The 20,462-nt window shown below is 40.3% G+C and overlaps 1 protein-coding gene across 2 annotated transcripts in view; it reads left to right on the forward strand.

Annotated features, from left to right (window-relative positions):
- The window catches only part of ADAMTSL1 (ADAMTS like 1), a 1,021,102-nt gene that overhangs the window by 972,730 nt on the left and 27,910 nt on the right, over nucleotides 1-20,462 (forward strand). For both annotated transcript variants that reach the window (XM_060300968.1, XM_030840590.2), the window contains 3 exons: nucleotides 3,937-4,149; nucleotides 5,966-6,146; nucleotides 9,365-9,572. In XM_060300968.1, the coding sequence (XP_060156951.1) occupies nucleotides 3,937-4,149; nucleotides 5,966-6,146; nucleotides 9,365-9,572 (602 nt within the window). The remainder of the gene's footprint in view (nucleotides 1-3,936; nucleotides 4,150-5,965; nucleotides 6,147-9,364; nucleotides 9,573-20,462) is intronic.

Genomic DNA, 20,462 nt, shown 5'->3' on the forward strand with positions numbered 1-20,462 from the left:
GGGGAGCCTGCTCCTTCGGAGTACCTGAGAAGATCCAGGTTAGGTGAGAGCTGGGTCAGTATACAGGGAGAAACTCCACCCTACTGGAAGCCTTGGATCCATGGCTCAAGGAGCTCTGGAAGCCCCTGCTCCCTAAATGTATCAGTTAGCTACCTCACCCAACCCCTGAAAAATAAGAGGTTCTGCATTAAAATAAATGCAAGACTCAGTGGCTAAAACATCAATCATTTATTCTTACTGCTCTTACTTAGTTCAGCTGATCTAAACTGGGTTTGGCTGGAGTGACTTGGCTGTTCTCCACATTTCTCTAATCCTCCCCTTGAGATCATCAGGCCAGTCGAGGCATGTTCTTCTTCAGTGATGGCAAAGGCATAAGAGCACAAGCAAAAACTCACCAGGTCTCTTGAGGTCTAGGATTGAAATTGGTACCCAGCGCAGCTTTTGCCTCGTTTCTTTCATTATGACAAAATATACATAACATGAAACTTATTATCTTAACCATTTTTAAGTGTACAGTTCAGTGGCATTAATTACCTTCTCATTGTTGTACAACTTCACACTATCCACGTCCAGAACATATCCATGTTTCATCCCAAACTGAAACTCATACCATTAAATAATAACAATACTCCATTCCCTCCTTCCGCCAGCCCCTGGTAATTACTATTCCATTTTCTGCTTCTACAAATTTGACTACTCTAGGTATCTCATATAAGGGGAACCATACAATATTTGTCCTTTTGTGTCTGGCTTCCTTCACTTAATGTTTTCAAGTTTAATCCATGTTGTCTCAGGTATCAGAATTTTATTCCCTTTTTAAGGCTGAATAATAGTCATCATATATATTTATCACATTTCGTTTATCCATTCATCTATTGATGGAACTCTGGGTTTCCACCTTTTGGCTATTGTGAATAATGCTGCCATAAACATTGGTGTACAAATATCTATTCAAGTCCTGCTTTCAGATCTTTTGGGTATATAGCCAGAAGTGGAGTTGCTAGATCATACAGTAATTCTAATGTTTACTTTTCTTTTAGGGACCTCAATATTGTTTTCCATAGTTGCTGCACCATTTTACATTTCCACCAACAATACACAAGTGTTGTAATTTTCCCACATCTTCACCAATTCTAGTTAATTTTTTTTTCTTTTTTTTCTTTTAATAATAGCCATCCTAATGGATATAAAGTGGTATCTCATTGGTTCTGATTTGCATTTCTATAACAATTAGTGATGTGGAACATCTTTTCCTGTGCTTGTTAATCATTTGCATATCTTTGAGAAATGTCTATTCGAGTGTTTTGCTCACTTTTAAATTGGTTGGTGGTTTTTGTTGTTGAGTTGTAGGAATTTTTCTATATTCTGGATATTAATCTCTTATCAGATCTATGACTTGTAAATATTTTCTCCCATTGTGTGGGCTGCCTTTTCACTCTGTTGTTAGTGTCCTGTGATACACAAAAGCTTTTAATTTTGATGATGTCCAGTATATCTTAATTTTTTTCTTTTGTTACCTGTGCTTTTAGTGTCATATCCAAGAAATCATTGCCAAATCCAATATTGTGAAACTTTTCCCCTGCGTTTTCTTCTGAGAGTTTTATACTTTTAACTCTTATGTTTAGGTCCTTAATCCATTTTGAGTTAATTTTTGTATATGGTTTAATGTAAGGATCCAACATCATTCTTTGCATGTAGAAATCCAGTTTTCCCATTACCATCTGTTGAAAAGACTATCCTTTCCACATTGAATGGTCTTGGCACCCATGTTGAAAATTGACTATATACATAAGAGCTTATTTGTGGGTTCTCTATCTATGCCATTGGTCTATATGTCTGTCTTTATTCCAGTTCCACACTGTTTTGATTACTGTAACTTTGTAATAAGTTTTGAAACCAGGAAGTATGAGACCTCTAACTTTGCTGTTCTTTTTCAAGATTGTTTTGGCTATTCAGAGTCCCTTGAGATTCCATATGAATTTTAAGATGAATTTTTCTACTTATGCAAAAACAATTTTTTAAGTCATTGGGATTTTGAGAGGGATTGGATTGGGTTTGTTTTGGGGAGTATTGACACCTTAACAAAATTGTCTTCCAACCCATGAACGTGAGATATCTTTTCATTCATTTATGATTTTAATTTCTTTTTTTAGCACTGTTTTATAGTTTTCAGTGTACAAGTCTTTCCCCTCCTTGGTTTAGTTTATTCTTAAGTATTTTAGTCTTTTTGATACTCATGTAAATGGAATTGTTTTCTTAATTTCCTTTTCAGATTGTTCATTGTTAGTGTTTGTTAGTGGCCAGAGTAGTCACATGGCCAAACCTAAAGTAAGGAGGTGGGGAAGTAAAGCCCACCCATCATGGGACGGCCCTGTAAAGTTACATGGCAGAGTGAGTCCACAGGGCGAGAAGTGAAAAATTGGGTCCTATAACATGATATTCCATACTGAAATTTTGAGGGTCAACTTTAGCATTGTTTTTCCAGGGCCCTTCTTCAAAGTAGTCTGTTCCCACCTCTTCAACCTATACAACCACAGTGAAAATGTAAAAAGGCAAGGGAATGAAGGGAGTACGCAGACAAAGGAAGGAGGTATCAAGATGCCTAAGTAAAGTGTTAGCGTCTATCCAGACAAGCAGTAGGTATGGGGGAAAGAACACAAGACAGTGAGTCAGATAGAAGATCTGCCCCCCTTGATCTTGGGAAGGTCTCTTAACATCTCTGGGCCTCAGTTTTCTCCTCTGGCAGTAAGCTAGATCATCTCTTAAAGACCTTTCCTGTGTTAACGCTGCCATGCTATAAAAATTCTAACAGTGCTGCCCCCAGAACACAGAACAACGTTAGAAAACCATTCTCTGTACAGATCCATAGGCACACACATCCATCTGTGACCATCTGTGTGTCTCACTCATCTCATCTTCTGCCTTATATCTCAGTTTTATTAGTGTGCTTTTTTGCATCCCATACCAGCTGGGATCTCCTTGCAAGAGAGAAGATAATCTTAACTAGCTTTACTGTCCCCAGAACACTAGGCACCAAATAGATATTTTTTAACTGAACTGATAGAAAACCTCCACTATCTTTAATTTTGAATGATTTATCTTGCATTTTAAACCTCCAAATAAATCTCCTCTGGAAGCTAAGTTTCTGGGGTCACAACAGCAAATTCAGCAAGTACGAATTTAGAGGTAATGAGTTTTCTCTCATAATTGTAATCAGTTTATTTTACTAATTCTATGCTACAAAGGCTTGAGTAGACACCGTATCTCAGTTTAATATTTTGGAACTTTAATGTATCAAAATAGGCTCAATGACTATGTAATAAGTATAACATTGTACATGTCCAATGCAGGCTTGATGGTCAGAAGAGCTGTCAGAAGGCCAAGGTTCTTGACCTATAGAGAAATGAGATCAGTGTTTAAAATTGTTTTCCTAGTCTCTGTTGAAAATTTTTGGCTTGAAAATCACAGAGTAAAATGGAGGCAGACGTTAGACATTTACCAATTAAAGTTTGATTCCTAACTATTACTATATAGTACGTGGGGGGTTTTTTCCCCCCAACTCATTGCATTTGAAGAAGTGATTTCTTTCAGTATAAAACTGGCATAGGAACTAATTAACTTGAGAAAATGTCCAATGAGTAAATCTTAATTGCTTCATTTTTTTTTAAGTTATTACAGGGACATAGACAAAAATAGGTACTTTGTGTTCCCCAGGAATTTTTACTTTAATTGAATGAGTTAACAGTCACCCTCCAAGCATCCAGAGCATAAAAACATCTCCCGTTTGCTTGGGAATGGGAAACATAAGAAAAATGCCATGGGGAAGCCACATCAAAGGTATGGCCTCAAAACCCACGGAAACAGTCAAACAGCTCATCAGGAATGTGTCCTTATTGGCTTTATCCATGGCTTACCTCTCCTCACCTCTCCTTCTAGGCTGCCCCATCAAAGGCCACCCTACTCCCAACATCACCTGGTTCCACGGTGACCAGCCAGTGGCCAATACCACAGGACTGACGCATCATATCTTGGCAGCCGGACGGATTCTCCGGGTTGCAAATCTTAGTGGCGGGTCTCTAGGGGAATTCAGCTGCCTTGCTCAGAATGAGGCAGGAATGCTCGTCCAGAAGGCCTCTTTAGTGATCCAAGGTAAGAGACCCTTCAGGTGTTGGGTGCCAGGCTTGTTTCTTGAAGAAGAGAGTCTACTTAGAAATCTAATTCTCCAGCAGAACAAAGTGATTTCTGATCTCCAGTGGTTCTTAGAACATGCAAATGGAAGCCCAACCGTGTTGCCATAGGGTGAGGCTCTTCAGAAAAGCCACCCACCCCCATCTCAGCAGAACCCAGAAAAGTCAGTGCTGCTTTCATAGATGCGCCCTTCTGCTCATCATGTTACTGCTGCTCAGGACCAAGGAGATCTCACCATATAGCAAAGCAAATGTGTTTCCTTTATGCTGGTTTAACTAGTAGAGAGCACACACACATACTCGCAAAGTTGCCTACTAAGAAAATACAAGTTTTCTCTGTTGAGCTGGTTTTAAATTACCTCTCGACGTGAACTACGTGGTTACTGCCCCTGCCTCGGAGAACCAGGGCTGGTGCCAGGACCACTGATCATCCAGAAGTCTCCAGCTGCAGTCACACGCCAAGTGCCTTCCTGGCACCTTCTCTGTGGCCTGTCCACGAGCAGACTGAGGAGTCTGCGTGGCTCATGCATTCACCTTCCAGGCACCTGGGCAGGTCAGAGAGCCCTTGGGTGGGGCCTGGCATTCACGGCCCCAAGAAAGGGTTGTGAATGAGCCCAAAACAGTGGGAAAGGAGCCCAGACTGGCCTTGTTATAGAAACCACGTGAGGCTTTTGAGTTTTCCATAGACTGGTTCTACCTGTGGCCTATGTGTGATACTTGTAGGGAAAGCAAAATTCTACTGCACGTATCCTAAAATGGAGGTTTCCGTGGGAAGGGACAGAGTTCATCCCAGAATAGCACATAAGGGGGGAGATTTTCCTGAGGCCTCCACCGCCATCTCACTTTCCACACAGGAAAGTCAATGTTGCGTTTTCTTGCCAGACGGGCACTCTCTGCTGAAAACCAGAAGGCAGTGCCTATCTGCAAGATTTGTAGCACACAAATCTTTTGAGTGCAAATAAGCATTCAAAATTTACCAGCCCAGTTTTTTTTTTTTTCCGGTACGCGGGCCTCTCACTGTTGTGGCCTCTCCCGTTGCAGAGCACAGGCTCCGGACGCGCAGGCTCAGCCGCCATGGCTCATGGGCCCAGCCGCTCCGCGGCATGTGGGATCTTCCCAGACCGGGGCATGAACCCGCGTCCCCTGCATCGGCAGGCGGACTCTCAACTACTGCGCCACCAGGGAAGCCCCAGCCCAGTTATTTTTAACAGCTTTCCTACCAGTCAGTCCCAGACCCCCAAATAGAAAATCCAAAGAAATGGCCTTTCTGACCGACATCATCGTGAAAAGTGAGCCTCTCTGGATAGGCTATTTTTCTGTAACATATACAAAGTCCAACTCCAGTACAGACTTCTAAATATGATTGTTAAGTACCTCTGATATTTTTATATCTCTTTGTTGAAAAATAAAGTCACTTCCTGGTAAACTAATGGAAGGAAAGAGTACTTTAGGAAGTAGGTTAAAAAATACGAGAGCTACAGCCACTGATGAAGTTCTATGTGCCAGGCACCGGGCTAGGCCCTGTACTTTCTTTATATCCCGTCCTCACAGTAGCACGGCAAGATAAGAGCTACTGTACTCACTTTATGGATGAGCCGGCGGAGGCCCCTGGAGACCACGTGACTTGCCTAGATCGGCGGGAAATGGAGCCTACCGCAGGGCAGAGCCTCCTTCATAACAGCATCTCATTCCTACCACACCCCACCCCACCACTCTGAAGGAATAACATGGGCATTGATGCTATCTTCTTTTCACCTCTGATCCTCCTTCTGTGATAGATTACTGGTGGTCTGTGGACAGACTGGCGACCTGCTCAGCCTCCTGTGGTAACAGAGGGGTTCAGCAGCCCCGCCTGAGGTGTCTCCTGAACAGCACGGAGGTCAACCCCACCCACTGCGCAGGGAAGGTGCGCCCTGCTGTGCAGCCCATCGCCTGCAACCGGAGAGACTGCCCTTCCCGGTGAGTGCGCTGGATGCTGCCTCAGGCCGCCCACTCCCAAGGATGGGCCTGGACTTTTAGCCAAGTTCATAGCCAGCCCTTGTCTAGCACTGAGAGAGCTACATTAAGCGCAGGTGAGGGGACCTGACGTCCTTTCCTGTAGGCCCGGGCCCGCCAGCCTCTCCACTGCACAGAAAACATCCCTCAGGATGAGCCTCCTCCCTTCGCTGTTTCTTCCCTCACTATTCAGCCAGCTAAAGGCTGCCCAGGCTTCCCAAGGGCCTGATAGGGTCTGTTCAGGGTCCAGGAGCATCCAAGGCCCTGGCAAGAGAGAAGCTCCCACACTGCAGTAGGAAGCTGGCTCTGTGGTTGGTCTGTAAGAAAAGAAACATGTTTGCAGTTGAAGTGTTTAGGGGATAGTGACTATTGGCCTATACCCCAACTCCTCCCCTTTCTTCTAGCTGTAAATACCTGTGCTCATCAGTACTCCAATTTAGTTAAGGAAATATTATCCTCTCTTCTACAAAGGGTTGCATTCTGCTAAAGTGGACATAAATTTCCATTTCCCATAGTTGCTTCAACTTTGGGTTTACAGTTGACCTTTGAGCAATGCAGAGGTTAGGGGCGCCGACCCCGAGCAGTCAGAAATCCACCTATAACTTGAGAGTCGGCGCTCCGTATCTGCAACTTCACAACAACGGATGGTGTAGTACTGTAGTCGGTATTTCGTGAAAGAAATCCGAGTATAAGTGGATCTGTGCAGTTCATACCCGTGTTGTTCAAGGGCCAACTATCCATTCTCTGCATTTGGGTCCCTTATGTAGCTCAGAATGACACCCACAGTCTCTGCCTCTTCCATCTGCCCTGAGCTTTGAGCAGCTGTGAGTCCCACCGAGCGGTACCCTTCCCCTGCCACCCAGCGTCAGGCAGCAGCTAAAGGGATAATGGATGGGGCTTGGAGTTGGCACCAGCATGGCGCCCAGAGCCCGGGGAGACTTGGCTGGGTCCTGAAATGCCCCTTTACTACCTATCTGTGGGACGTTCATCCACTACTTAGGCAACTGCTTCGTGTTTTGCCAGCTGAGTCATAAGAAGCAGCTGAAACCAGGACAGCCTCAATGAAATATGAAACACACTTGTTAATATCAGCAGTTTGACTTGCTGACGGGAAGGTTTCCACGGGAATGATTAATGTCCTTTTATACCCTTCCTGAACTGTAACATAGCCCGTACCTCTCTTTTCTCAAAGCCCCCACCCCAACTCCTGAAAAATTGCTGAAATGGATATTTGGAAATAAAAGTTGATTGAAAGGCAGGCCTGACATTCACCAGGGATACGAGAGGCTGGAAGACCGCCCTTGCCAAGCTGTGTGAAATGAAGAGGAGGTCTTGGACATGCCAGGGACTTTTTGATTTGCTCTGGTGATGGTCAGAGTCAATCAGCCTTATTTACTTCTGCAGATGAAACAATGGCTGGGTCTGCTTGGGTTTCAGTGCCCCCAGCGGCTTTAAAACACCGTCTGCTTGTTTCCTAAGTGGCTCTGCTCCTGCGAGATGGAAATCTGCACGCAGTCATCTCTCTCCAGGGCTAATGGAGCGGAGGAGTTCCACCAAATTAAATAAGTCACAGACCCAGATTCAGGAGGAATTTGCTCCCTGTCCCTGCTACTCACCTCTCCTGAAAGCCAGATGTGGCGCCACTAGACCAGGAAGTGGCCACAGGCTCACCTTTGCTTGGTTTCTCCACCAGGCTTCCTGGGCACGTCAGCCCCCTTCTCTGCACACAAACAAGTGTGGCCCTCGTAGGCTGTCTGAATAACGCTGCGAAGTCCCGCTTTGACCCAGGTAGCTGTTTCAGCCACTTCATTTAGAAAAATTTTTTTCTCAGGCAGTAAAACAAATTGTTTTCTCTAGATGGAATTAAATGGCTGGAAAGCACCAAATTTTTTTCTCACTCTTTTCCCCAAACTGCACCCCCTTCCCCTCTTCTTTGAGGATTAGCCCAGGGTACAGACATCCAAAGAGAACCCCTCCACCTCTGTATACAGACCAAGGATTTCAGAGTGTTTCCCAGCTTACAGCTTGGCTTTATGAGGAAAGCCATTTGTCTCAGTCCTGGTCAGTCTCACTTCTGAGGGCCCGAATGGCAGTTAGAAGCTAACATCCTGAGAACGACTACTGTCACCACGTATACAGCCCTCAAAGAGGTGTAAGACCTATGGACTGTGACTCATGGGCGTGGGAATTGCTCCAGAAAGCTGGAAGGAACTTCGTAGGTTTCTGAGGGATTAAACAAAATCAAATGAGACGTGGGTTAAGGCGACGTAGAATAAACAGTGAGTACAAGCAGACAGAACTTGGCTGAACCGAGACCCAGACTGCCTCCAGGGTCAGGGGGCGACCCAGGTTTGGATCTGACTTCCCTGGGAAACTGTCCCTTCTCTGCCCCACACTTGGATGCCATTAGGATGTACCAGAACTGCAATGCAGCGTAACCAGCTAAAGGACTGTCTTCCCAGAATGTGTCATCTGCAAGCTCACGGCTTTTGGGGCCAATGTTAAGAAAAGGCAACTGATCTTCAGAAAACTCTTTCACAATGCGCCTTTTTAGTCAATTTCCAAAGGGTATTTGTTTCCTGTGGCTGCCACAGCAAATTACCACAAACATTGTTGCTTAAAACAAGAGAAATCTAATCTCCTACAGTTGTGGAGGCCAGAAGTCCAAAATCAAGGTGTCAGCAGGGCTGTACCCCCTCCATAAAGCTCTGGGAGAGAATCAGTTCCTCGGCCCTTGCAGCTTCTGGTGGCTCCCGGTGTCCCTTGGCTTGTGGCCACATCACTCCAACCTCTGCCTCTGTGGTTACACTGTCTCCTCATTTTCTATGTCCAATCTCCCTCTGCCTTTCTCTTATAAGGGTACATGATGGTATTTAACACCTACCCAGATAATGCAGGACAATCTCATCTCAAAATCTTTAACTATATCTGTAAACACCCTTTGTCCAAATAAGGTAGCATTCACAAGTTCCAGGGATTTGATATAGATATCTCGGCGGGGAGGGGTGGGGATTTTCAGCCTACCACCCCAAGCATATACTGTGAAAAGAGACATGGTCCTGCAATTAGCTGCTGTGTGGTGAGAAGAGGAAGATGCATGGGGCTCCTTTTCTGAGAGTGTATGGCATCGTCCCTCTCCTCAAGGCTTGACCCTTTGCCCTGACTCTTCTTCCTCTTTCCAGGTGGATGGTGACCTCCTGGTCCGCCTGTACCCGGAGCTGTGGGGGAGGTGTCCAGACCCGCCGAGTGACCTGCCAGAAGCTGAAAGCCTCTGGGATCTCCACTCCTGTGTCCAATGACATGTGCACACAGCTTGCCAAACGGCCAGTCGACACCCAGGCCTGTAACCAACAGCTATGTGTGGAGTGGGCCTTCTCCAGCTGGGGCCAGGTGAGAGGGCTTTTTCTTTTTTAATTTTTATTTTCTATTGAAGTAGAGTTGATTTACAATGTTTCAGGTGTACAGCAGAGTGATGCAGTTGTGCATATATATTTATTCTTTTTCAGATTCTTTTCTATTATAGGTTACTATAAGATATTGAGTTGAGTTCCCTGTGCTGTACAGTAGGTCCCTGTCATTTATATAGGGACCATTTATTTCATATATATAGTAGTCTGTATCTGTTAATTCCAAATTTATCCCTCCCCCTTCTTTACCCTTTGTTAGCCATAAGTTTGTTTTTCAAGTCTGTGAGTCTGTTTCTGTTTTGTAAATAAGTTCATTTCTATCGTTTTTTTAGATTCCATATATAAGCGATATCATATGATATTTGTCTCCTTCTGACTTACTTCACTTAGTATGATAATCTCTAGCTGCATCCATGTTGCTGCAAATGGCATTATTTCGTTCTTTTTTATGGCTCAGTAGTATTCCATTGTATATATGCACCACATTTTCTTTATCCATTCGTCTGTCAATGGACATTAGGGTTGTTTCCATGTCTTGGCTATTGTGAATAGTGCTGCAGTGAACATTGGGGTGCATGTGTCTTTTGGGGTTTTTTAAATTAATTTTTATTGGAGTATAGTTGATTTACAATGTTTTATCAGTTTCTGCTATACAGCAAAGTGAATCAGCTACACATATACATATATCCATTCTTTTTTAGATTCTTTTCCCATATAGCTCATTACATAGTATTGAGTAGAGTTCCCTATGCTATACAGTAGGTTCTTATTAGTTATCTATTTTATATATAGTAGCATCTATATGTCAATCCCAATCTCCCAATCTATCCCTCCCCCTCCTTCCCTCCTGGTAACCACAAGTTTGTTCTCCACATCTGTGACTCCATTTCTGTTCTGCATACAAGTTCATTTATACTATTCTTTTAGATTCCACAAATAAGTGATATCATATATTTGTCTTTCTCTGTCTTACTTCACTCAGTATGACAATCTCTAGGTCCATCCATGTTGCTGCAAATGGCATTCTTTCTTTCTTTTTTATGGCTGAGTAATATTCCATTGTATATATGTGCCATATCTTCTTTATCCATTCATCCGTTGATGGACATCTAGGTTGCATCCATGTCCTGGCTGTTGTAAATAGTGCTGCAGTGAACATTGGGGTGCATGTATTGTTTTCTCTGGATATGTGCCCAGGACTGGGATTGCTAGAGCATATTGTAGCTCTATTTTTAGTTTTTTAGGAACCTCCAGACTGTTCTCCATAGTGGCTGTAGCAATTTACATTCCCACCAACAGTGTAAGAGGGTTCCTTTTTCTCCACACCCTCTCCAGCATTTGTTACTTGTAGACTTTTTAATGATGGCCCTTCTGACTGGTGTGAGGTGGCACCTCACTATAGTTTTTATTTGCATTTCTCTAATATTTAGTGATGTTGAGCATCTTTTCATGTGCCTATTGGCCATCCATATTTCTTCTTTGGAGAGAGGTCTATTTAGGTCTTCTGCCCATTTTTTGGATTGGGTTGTTTGTTTTTTGTTGTTGAGTTGTATGAGCTGTTTGTATATTTTGGAAATTAAGCCCTTGTTGGTCGCAGTGTTTGTGAATATTTTCTCCCATTCTGTAGGTTTTTTTCATCTTGTTTATGGTTTACTTTGCCGTGCAAAAGCTTGTGAGTTTGATTAGGTCCCATTTGTTTATTTTTGTATTTATTTCTATTGCCTTGGGAGATGGAACTAAGAAAACATTTGTACAATTTATGTCAGAGAATGTTTTGCCTATGTTCTCTTCTAGGAGTTTTATGGTATCGTGTCTTATGTTTTAAGTCTTTAAGCCATTTTGAGTTTGTTTTTGCGTATGGTGAGAGGGTGTGTTTTAACTCCATCCATTTACATGCAGCTGTCCAACTTTCCCAGCACCATTTGCTGAAAGAGACTGTCTTTTTCCCATTCTATATTCTTGCCTCCTTTGTCGAAGATTAACTGACCTTAGGTGTGTGGGCTTATTTCTGGGCTCTCTATTCTGTTCCATTGATCCACTGTTTTTGTGCCAATACCATGCTGTTTTGATTACTGTAGCTTTGTGGTATTGTCTGAAGTCTGGGAGGGTTTTACCTCCTGCTTTGTTCTTTATCTTCAGAATTGCCTTGGCAATTCTAGGTCTTTTAGGGTACCATGTAAATTTTAAGATTATCTGTTCTAGTTCTGTGAAATATGTCATGAGTAATTTGATATGGATCTCATTAAATCTGTAGATGGCTTTGGGTAGTATGGCGATTTTAACAATATTAATTCTTCCAATACAAGAGCACGGGATATCTTTCCATTTCTTTGAGTCATCTTTAATTTCCTTTATTAATGTTTTATAGTTCTCAGCGAATAAGTCTTTCACCTCCTTGGTGAAGCTTATTCCTAAGTATTTTCTTTTGGGGGTTGTGATTTTAAAAGGTATTGTTTCTTTTACATTCCCTTTGATATTTTGTTGTTGGTGTAAAGAAATGCAACAGATTTCTGTATGTTAATCTTGTATCCTGCTACCTTGCTGAATTTATCAGTTCTAGTAGTTTTTGTATGGAGTCTTTAGGGTTTTCTATATATAGTATCATATCATCTGCATATAATGACAGTTTTAGCTCTTCCCTTCCAATTTGGATACCTTTTTATTTTTAAGATTTCTTTTGATGTGGACCATTTTTAAAGTCTTTATTGAATTTTGTTAAAGTATTGCTTCTGTTTTATGTTTCGGTTCTTTGGCCATGAGGCACATGGGATCTTAGCTTCCTGACCAGGTTTCAAACCTGCACCCGCTGAGTTGGAAGGTGAAGTCTTAACCACTGGATTGCCAGGGAAGTCCCCCCAATTTGGATACCTTTTATTTCTTTTTCTTGTCTGATTGCTGTGGCTAGGACTTCCAATACTATGTTGAATAGAAGAAGTGAGAGTGGGCATCCTTGTCTTGTTCCAGATTTTAGCAGAAAGGCTTTCAGCTTTTCACCATTGAGTATTATATTGTCTGTGGGTTTGTCATAAATAGCTTTTATTATCTGGAGATATGTTCACTCTATACCCACTTTGGTAAGAGGTTTTTTTTTTTTTTTATCATGAATGGGTGTTGAATTTTGTCAAATGCTTTTTCTGCATCTACTGTGATGTTCATGTGTTTTTTGTCTTTGGTTTATGTGGTGTTATCACATTGATTGATTTTATATGCTGAACCATCCTTGTGAACTTGGGACGTATCCCACTTGGTCATGGTGTTACGATATTTTTTATGTGTTGCTGGATTCAGTTTGCTAATATTTTGTTGAGAATTTGTGCATCTATATTCATCAAAGATATTGGCCTATAATTTTCCTTTTTGGTGGTGTCTTTGCTAGACATTGGTCTTTTAAAGAAATTTCTCCAGTGACTCTAAGTCAATTGCTCAGCAGAGGGATCTAAACATGGGCATGTTTTAGAAGCCACCCAAGTGATTCTAATGTGCAGTCAGGGTAGAGAGCCATTGTTCCAGGCCAAGAAGAGTTGAAGCCTAGCTGCTACCAGCAACTCCTTTCTCAGTTCCCTGTTGGAGGTTAACCAAAAAAGTCCCAGGTTAGCTCAAGAGAGAGAATAAATGGGGGCTCAGCTGGACGGAGGGAGGAACCACAGTAACTCTCCATTTGGAGAGGAAATTTTATGTTTTAGTTATAACTGAAAAGAAAGACCAACACAAACTGCAGGTTCTTCATTAGGAAGAGCAAACCTGAGCTGTGACACACACCAGGCCATGACAGAAGCAGCCAAGGGTGCAGTGTGCGGTGCTGTCATCATTTCTGGGCCAGGTCATTGTTTCTGGGCCAGGTGGGACTGAACACAAGTCAGGAACTCCCATTTGTAATTAGAGGCCTAGATTTTGCCCAGTGCAGGTAGATAGGGCCTCTATTTAGACAAAGCATAGTTGTCCTATTCATCATCTGACTCCTTCTCTGTTTTAGAATGTTGTTGGCACCAAAAAAAAAATCTGGTGTGGTGCTTGAGGGAAATGATATAATTGTATATACTCTGTTTTTCCTAAAGTCTGGGTTCAAAACTTACTGGAGACCTACTGAGCATCTAAGAGCTGCCTGCCAGGACTGATTATCAGCTGGTACCTACCAACTATGTGGGAACAACTGCTGTGGTTTGTCAGAGGCCCGTGCTAATTGGTAGGATAACTGTTTTGATTGGTCAGGCGTAATTTCCGAATGGTCAGTATCTGAAACATACCATTAAGCTTGGCCTGTGAGGACAGGCCAAAGCAACCACACAGCTCAAAATTATTTGTGTAACTCTATGAAATAGTGTGACTGAATGCTTGGGGGCAGTTGGCAACTTGAACTTATTGGAACTGGTATCTACACATTACTGCATTCATGTTCCCTCATCCCAACCCTGAAGTGTGTTATTTGGAAAACAGTCACTTGGAACATCCTATTAAGTTAACACACTGTGGTCATCTCTAATGAAGATGAAATGTTATTTGGGGAAAATGTGGCCACAGAATTCATTTGCAACTTATAAGCCATTTGTGTCCCAGGTGAGCCTGGGAATGATGCTCAACACTGGCAAATCAATATGCTCAGCCGGAGGCTCCTTTTTGGGGCCTCTACCAACCCCCCCTTATTTCCAGTGACCTAATACATGTGCTTCTTAGTCAAAGAGGCATGAGCTCCCCCTTGCTCCCATGCCTGGGAGATATCATCTTTCTCCTACCTGGAAAAGCCCACTTCTGATAGCTCTCATTCCACCCAAGGCAGCTCTGCTTCTAGGCCCTCAAGGCTTACTGGCAGTTTGTGAAATTACAATTGGGAACAGATCTGGCTACACGTGGGAGATGTTTCTGCATTGTATCACTGAGGTCACTCAAGGGCATATACATGCACACTGATCATGCTGAGTGATTATTTTTCCTAAAAGACAGAAAAATAGGTCTTTCCTCCTTCCTTCCTCTCTAACACTCTTCACCCCCTTCTTCTTTCTTCTAGAACCCTCTAGGCAAGGTTGTCTCAAGCTTTAATGTGAATCACCTATGGATCTTGTTAAAAATGCAAATTCTCATCTAGTGAGTCTGGAATAGAGCTTTGGATGCTGAATTTTTTTTTAATGGAAGCATAGTTGATTTAGTTTCAGGTGTACAGCAAAGTGATTCAGTTATACATATTTTTCAGATTATTTTCCTTTATAGGTTATTACAAAATTTTGAGTATAGTCCCCTGTGCTATACAGTAGGTCCTTGTTGGTTATCTATTCTATATATAGTATGTGTTTATGTTAATCTCAAACTCCTAAGTTATCCCTGCCCCCTCTTTCCCCTTTGGTAACCATAAGTTTCTTTTCTATGTCTGAGGATCTATTTCTGTTTTGTATATAAGTTCATTTGTATAAATTTTTTTAGATTCCACATATAAGCAATATCATATGATATTCATTGTTCTCTGTCTGGCTTACTTCACTCAGTATGACAACCTCTGGGTCCCTCCATGTTGCTGCAAATGGCATTATTTCCTTCCTTTTTATGGCTAAGTAGTATTCCATTGATAAATATACCACATCTTCTTTATTCATTCCTCTGTCAATAGACATTTAGGTTGCTTCCAGGTCTTGGCTATTGTAAATAGTGCTGCAATGAACACTGGGGTGCATGTATCTTTTCCAACTATGGTTTTCTCCGGATATATGGCCAGGAGTGGGATTGCAGGATCATATGGTAGCTGTATTTTTAGTTTTTTAAGGAACCTTCATACTGTTCTCCATAGTGGCTGCATCAATTTACATTCCCACTGACAGTTGTAGGAGGATTCTTCTTTCTCCACTCTCTCCAGTATTTATTATCTGTAGACTTTTTGTGATGGCCTTTCTGACCAGTGTGAGGTGACACCTCATTGTAGTTTTGATTTGCACTTCTCTAATAATTAGTGATGTTGAGCATCCTTTCATGTGCCTTTTGGCCATATGTATATCTTCTTTGGAGAAATATCTATTTAGATCTTCTGTCCATTTTTTCATTGGGTTGTTTTTTTGATATTGAGCTCTATGAGCTGTTCCTATATTTTAGAGATTAATCCCTTGTCAGTTGTATCACTTGCAAATATTTTCTCCCATTCTGTAGGTTGCCTTTTCGTTTTGTTTATGGTTTCCTTTGCTATGCAAATGCTTTTAAGTTTAACTAGGTCCCATTTGTTTTTGTTTTTATTTCCATTACTCTAGGTGGTGTATCCAAAAAGATATTGCTGTGATTTATGTCAAAGAGTGTTCTGCCTATGTCTTCCTCTAGCAGTTTTATAGGATCCAGTGTTACATTTAGGTCTTTAATCCATTTTGAGTTTATTTCGTGTGTGTGGTGTTAGAGAGTGTTCTAATTTCATTCTTTGACATGCAGCTGTCCAGTTTTCCCAGCACAACTTATTGAAGAGACTGTCTTTTCTCCATTGTATAGTCTTGCCTGCTTTGTCATAGATTAATTGACCATAGGTGCGTGGGTTTATTTCTGGGCTTTCTATCCTGTTCCATTGATCTATATTTGTTTTTCTGCCACTACCATACTGTTTTGATTACTGTAGCTTTGTAGTATAGTCTGAAGTCAGGGAGCCTGATTCCTCTATTGGATGCTGAATTTTTAACTGAATTATTTTTATAATTCACATTATATTAGTTTTAGGAGTACAACATAATGATTTGATATTTGTATATATTTCAAAATGATCACCACAATACGTCTAATTAATATCCTTCACTATACAGTTACTAAAAACATTTTTTCTTCTGATGAGAACTTTTAAGATCTATTTAACTTCCAAATATGCAATACTGTATTATTAACTGTAGTCATCATGCTGTATATTACATCTCCATGACTTGCTTATTTTATAGCTTGAAGCTTGTACCTTTTGATCCCCTTAACTATTTTACCCACCCCCTGACTATGACAACCACCAATCTGTTCTCTGTATCTATTTTGTTGGTTTTGTTTAGATTCCACATATAAATGAGACCATATGGTATCTGTCTTTCTCTGGCATATTTTACTTAGCATGATGTCCTCAGGTCCATTAGTGTTGCCACAAATGGCAAGATTTTTTTTTTTTTTGCTGATTAATATTCCTGTGTGTGTATATACACACGTGTCACTTATATACGTGTGTGTGTGTGTGTGTGTGTGTGTGTACATACACATACCATTTTCTTTATCAGTTTATCCACTGACGGACACTTAGGTTGGCTGCGTATCTTGGCTATTGTAAATAATGCTGTAATGAACATGGGGGTGCACATATCTTTTCAAATTAGTGTTTTTATTTTCTTCAGGTAAATACCCAGAAGTGGAATTGCTGGTTCATTTTTAATTTTTAATTTTTTGAGGCCCCTCCATACTGTTTTCCAAAGTGGGTACATCTATTTACATTCCCACCAACAGTTCACAGGGGTTCCCTTTTCTCCACATCCTCACCAACACTTATTTCTTGGCTTTCTGATAATAGCCATCCTAACAGGTGTGAGGTGATATCTCACTGTGGTTTTGATATGCATTTCCCTCATGATTAGTGATGTTGAGTACCTTATTTTTTTCATGTGCCTGTTGGTGATTTGCATGTCTTCTTCAAAAAAATGTCTATTCAGATCCTCTGCCCCTTTTTAAATTGGATTTTTTTTCTATTGAGTTATATGAGTTCTTTATATGCTTTAGATATTAAACCTTTATCAGATATATGATTTGCAAATATTTTGTCCCATTCAGTAAGTTGCCTTCTCATTTTATTGAAGGTTTTCTTTGCTGTGCAAAAGCTTTTTAGTTTGATACAGTTCCACTTCTTTATTTTTGCTTTAAAAATAATCATCCCTAAAATCAATGTCAAGGAGCTTACCACCTATGTTTTCTTCTAGCAGTTTTCTGGTTTCAGGTTTTCTGTCAAGTCTTTAATCCATTTTGAGTTAATTTTTGTGTATGGTATAAGGTAGTGGTTCAGTTTCATTCTTTTGCATGTGACTGTCAAGTTTCCCCAACATTTATTGAGGAGACTGTCCTTTCCCCACTGTATACTCTTGGCTCCTTTGTTGTAAATTAATTGACCATATATGTGTGGGTTTATTTCCGGGCTATTCTGTTCAATATATGTGTGTCTGTTTTTATGCAAAACTATACTGTGATTACTGTAATTTTTTATCACTAGTATAGTTTGAAGTCAGTGATGCCTCCAGTGTTTTCTTTCTAAAGATTGCTTTGACTATTTGGGGTCTTTTGTGATTCCATATAAATTTTAGGATTGTTTATTCTATTTCTGTGAAAAATGCCATTGGAATTTTGATAGGGATTGTAGTGAATCAGTAGACTGCTTTGAGTAGTATGGACACTGTAACAATACTGATTCTTTCAATCTATGAGCATGGAATATCTTTCCATTTATTTTTGTCATCCTCAATTTCTTTCATTAATAAGTCTTCAGTGTATAGGTCTTTCATCTCCTTCATTAAATTTATTCCTGGGTATTTTACTCTTTTTGGTGTAATTTTAAATAGGATTGTTTTCTTAATTTCCCTTTCTGAGAGTTTGTTATTAATGTATAGAAATGCAATTGATTTTTGTGTGTTGATTTTGTATTCTGCAACTTTACTGAATTTGTTTATTAGTTCTAACAGTTTTTTTTGGTGGCGGTCTTTAGGATTTTCTATAAATAGTATCATGTCATCTGCAAATAGTGACAGTTTTACTTCTTCCCTTCCAATCTGGATGCCTTCTTTTTTTTTTTTTTTTCCTTGCCTATTTGCTCTTGCAAAGACAATACTATGTTGAATAAAAGTGGCAAGAGTGGGCATCCTTGTCTTGTTCCTGATCTTAGGGGAAAAGCTTTCAGCTTTCCACTTTTGAGTATGATGTTAGTTGTGGACTTGTCATATATGACCTTTATTATGTTAAGGTACATTCTGTCTACATACACTTTGTTAAGAGTTTTTATCATAAACAGATGTTGAATTTTGTCAAATGCTTTTTCTCCACCTATTGAGATGATCAAATGATTTTTATCCTTCATTTTGTTAATGTGGTATATCACATGTTGATTGCTTTGTGGATACTGAACCATCATTGCATTCCTGGACCAAGTCTCATTTTATCATGGTCTTTGATCCTTTTAGTGTATTGTTGAATTTGCTTTGCTAATATTTTATTGAGGATTTTTGCATCTGTGTTCATCAGGGATATTGACCTGTAATTTTCTTTTCTGTATCACCCTTGTCTGGTTTTTAGTTTCAGGGTAATGCTGGCCTCATAAAATGAGTTTGGAAGAGTTCCCTCCTCTTTTATTTTTTGGAGGAGTTCGAGAAGAATTGATATTAATCCTTCTTTGAATGCTTGGCAGAATTCACAAGTGAAGCTGTCTGGTCCTGGACTTTTGCTTGTTGGGTGGTTTTTGATTACTGACTCAATCTCCTTACTTGTATTGGTCTGTTCAGATTTTCTATTTCATCGTGATTCAGTCTGGGTAGGTTATATGTTTCTAGGAATTTATCCACGTCTTCTAGGTTGTCTAATTTGTTGGTGTATAATTGTTCAGAGTAGTCTCTATGATACTTGTATTTCTGTGGTATCAGTTGTTATAGTTCCTCTTTCATTTCTGATTTTATTTGAGTCCTCTGTCTCTTTTGCTTGGTGAGTCTAACTAAGGCTTATAAATTTTGTTTATCTTTTCAAAGAATCAGCTTTTTGTTTCATTGATCTCTTCTATTCTTTTTAGTCTCTATTTCTGCTCTAAAATTTGTTATTGTTCTCCCTTCTACTAATTTTGACCTTCATTTATTCTTCTTTTTCTATTTCCTTGAGGTGTAAAGTTAGGTTGTTTGAGACTTTTGTTTCTTGAGGTAGGCATTTATCACTGTGAACTTCCCTCTCAGACCTGTTTTTGCTGTACGCCACAAGTTTTGGTATGTAATATTCCCATTTTCATTTGTCTCAAAATATTTTATTTCTCTTTTGACCCATTGAATGTTCAGTAGCATGTTGTTTAATCTCCACATATTTGCAAATTTTCCAGTTTCCTTCTTGAAATTGATTTCTAGTTTCATACTATTGAGGTCAGAAATGAATCTTGATATCATTTCTATCTTAAATTTATTAAGATTTGTTTTTTGGCCTGTCATATGATCTATCCTAGGAAGCATTCCACGTGCACTTGAGAAGACTGTGTGTTCTGTTGCTGTTGGATGGAATGTTCTATATATATCTGTTAAATTCATCTGGTCTAACATATTGTTTAAAAAGCTGATATTTCTTTATTGATTCTCTGTCTGGATGATCTATCCATTGATATAAGTGGGGTATTAAAGCCCCCTGCTATTTTTATATTGCTGTCTATTTCTCCTCTTAGGTCTGTTAATATTTGGCTTTATATATTTAGGTGCTCCTATGTTGGGAGCATAAATATTTACAAATGTTATATCCTCTTGTGGATTGACCCCTTTATCATTATGCAGTTCCCTTGTCTCTTATACCAGAAAAATTAGACTGTTAAACAAAAACTGTCATAAGTATAGCTACCCCCAGTTTCTTTTGGGCTCCATTTGCATGAAATATCTTTTTATATATCTTTTATCCCTTCATTTTCAGTTTGTGTGTTCTTACGTTTGAAGGGAGTCTCTTGTAAGCAGCATATACATGGGTCTTGTTTTTTCTATCCATTCAGCTACTCTGTCTTTTGAATTGAGAATTTAGTCCATTTACCTTTAAAGATATATTGGTATGTATGTACTTAATGCTTTCTGGCTGTTTTGTAGTCCTCTCTGTTCCTTTCTTCTGCAACTGCTTTCTTCCTTTGTGGTTTGATGACTTTCTTAAGTGTATATTTCTTAAGTGTATATTTCTTAAG

The sequence above is a fragment of the Globicephala melas genome, chromosome 6 (genome assembly GCF_963455315.2).
Source record: "Globicephala melas chromosome 6, mGloMel1.2, whole genome shotgun sequence".
Classification (NCBI taxonomy): domain Eukaryota; kingdom Metazoa; phylum Chordata; class Mammalia; order Artiodactyla; family Delphinidae; genus Globicephala; species Globicephala melas.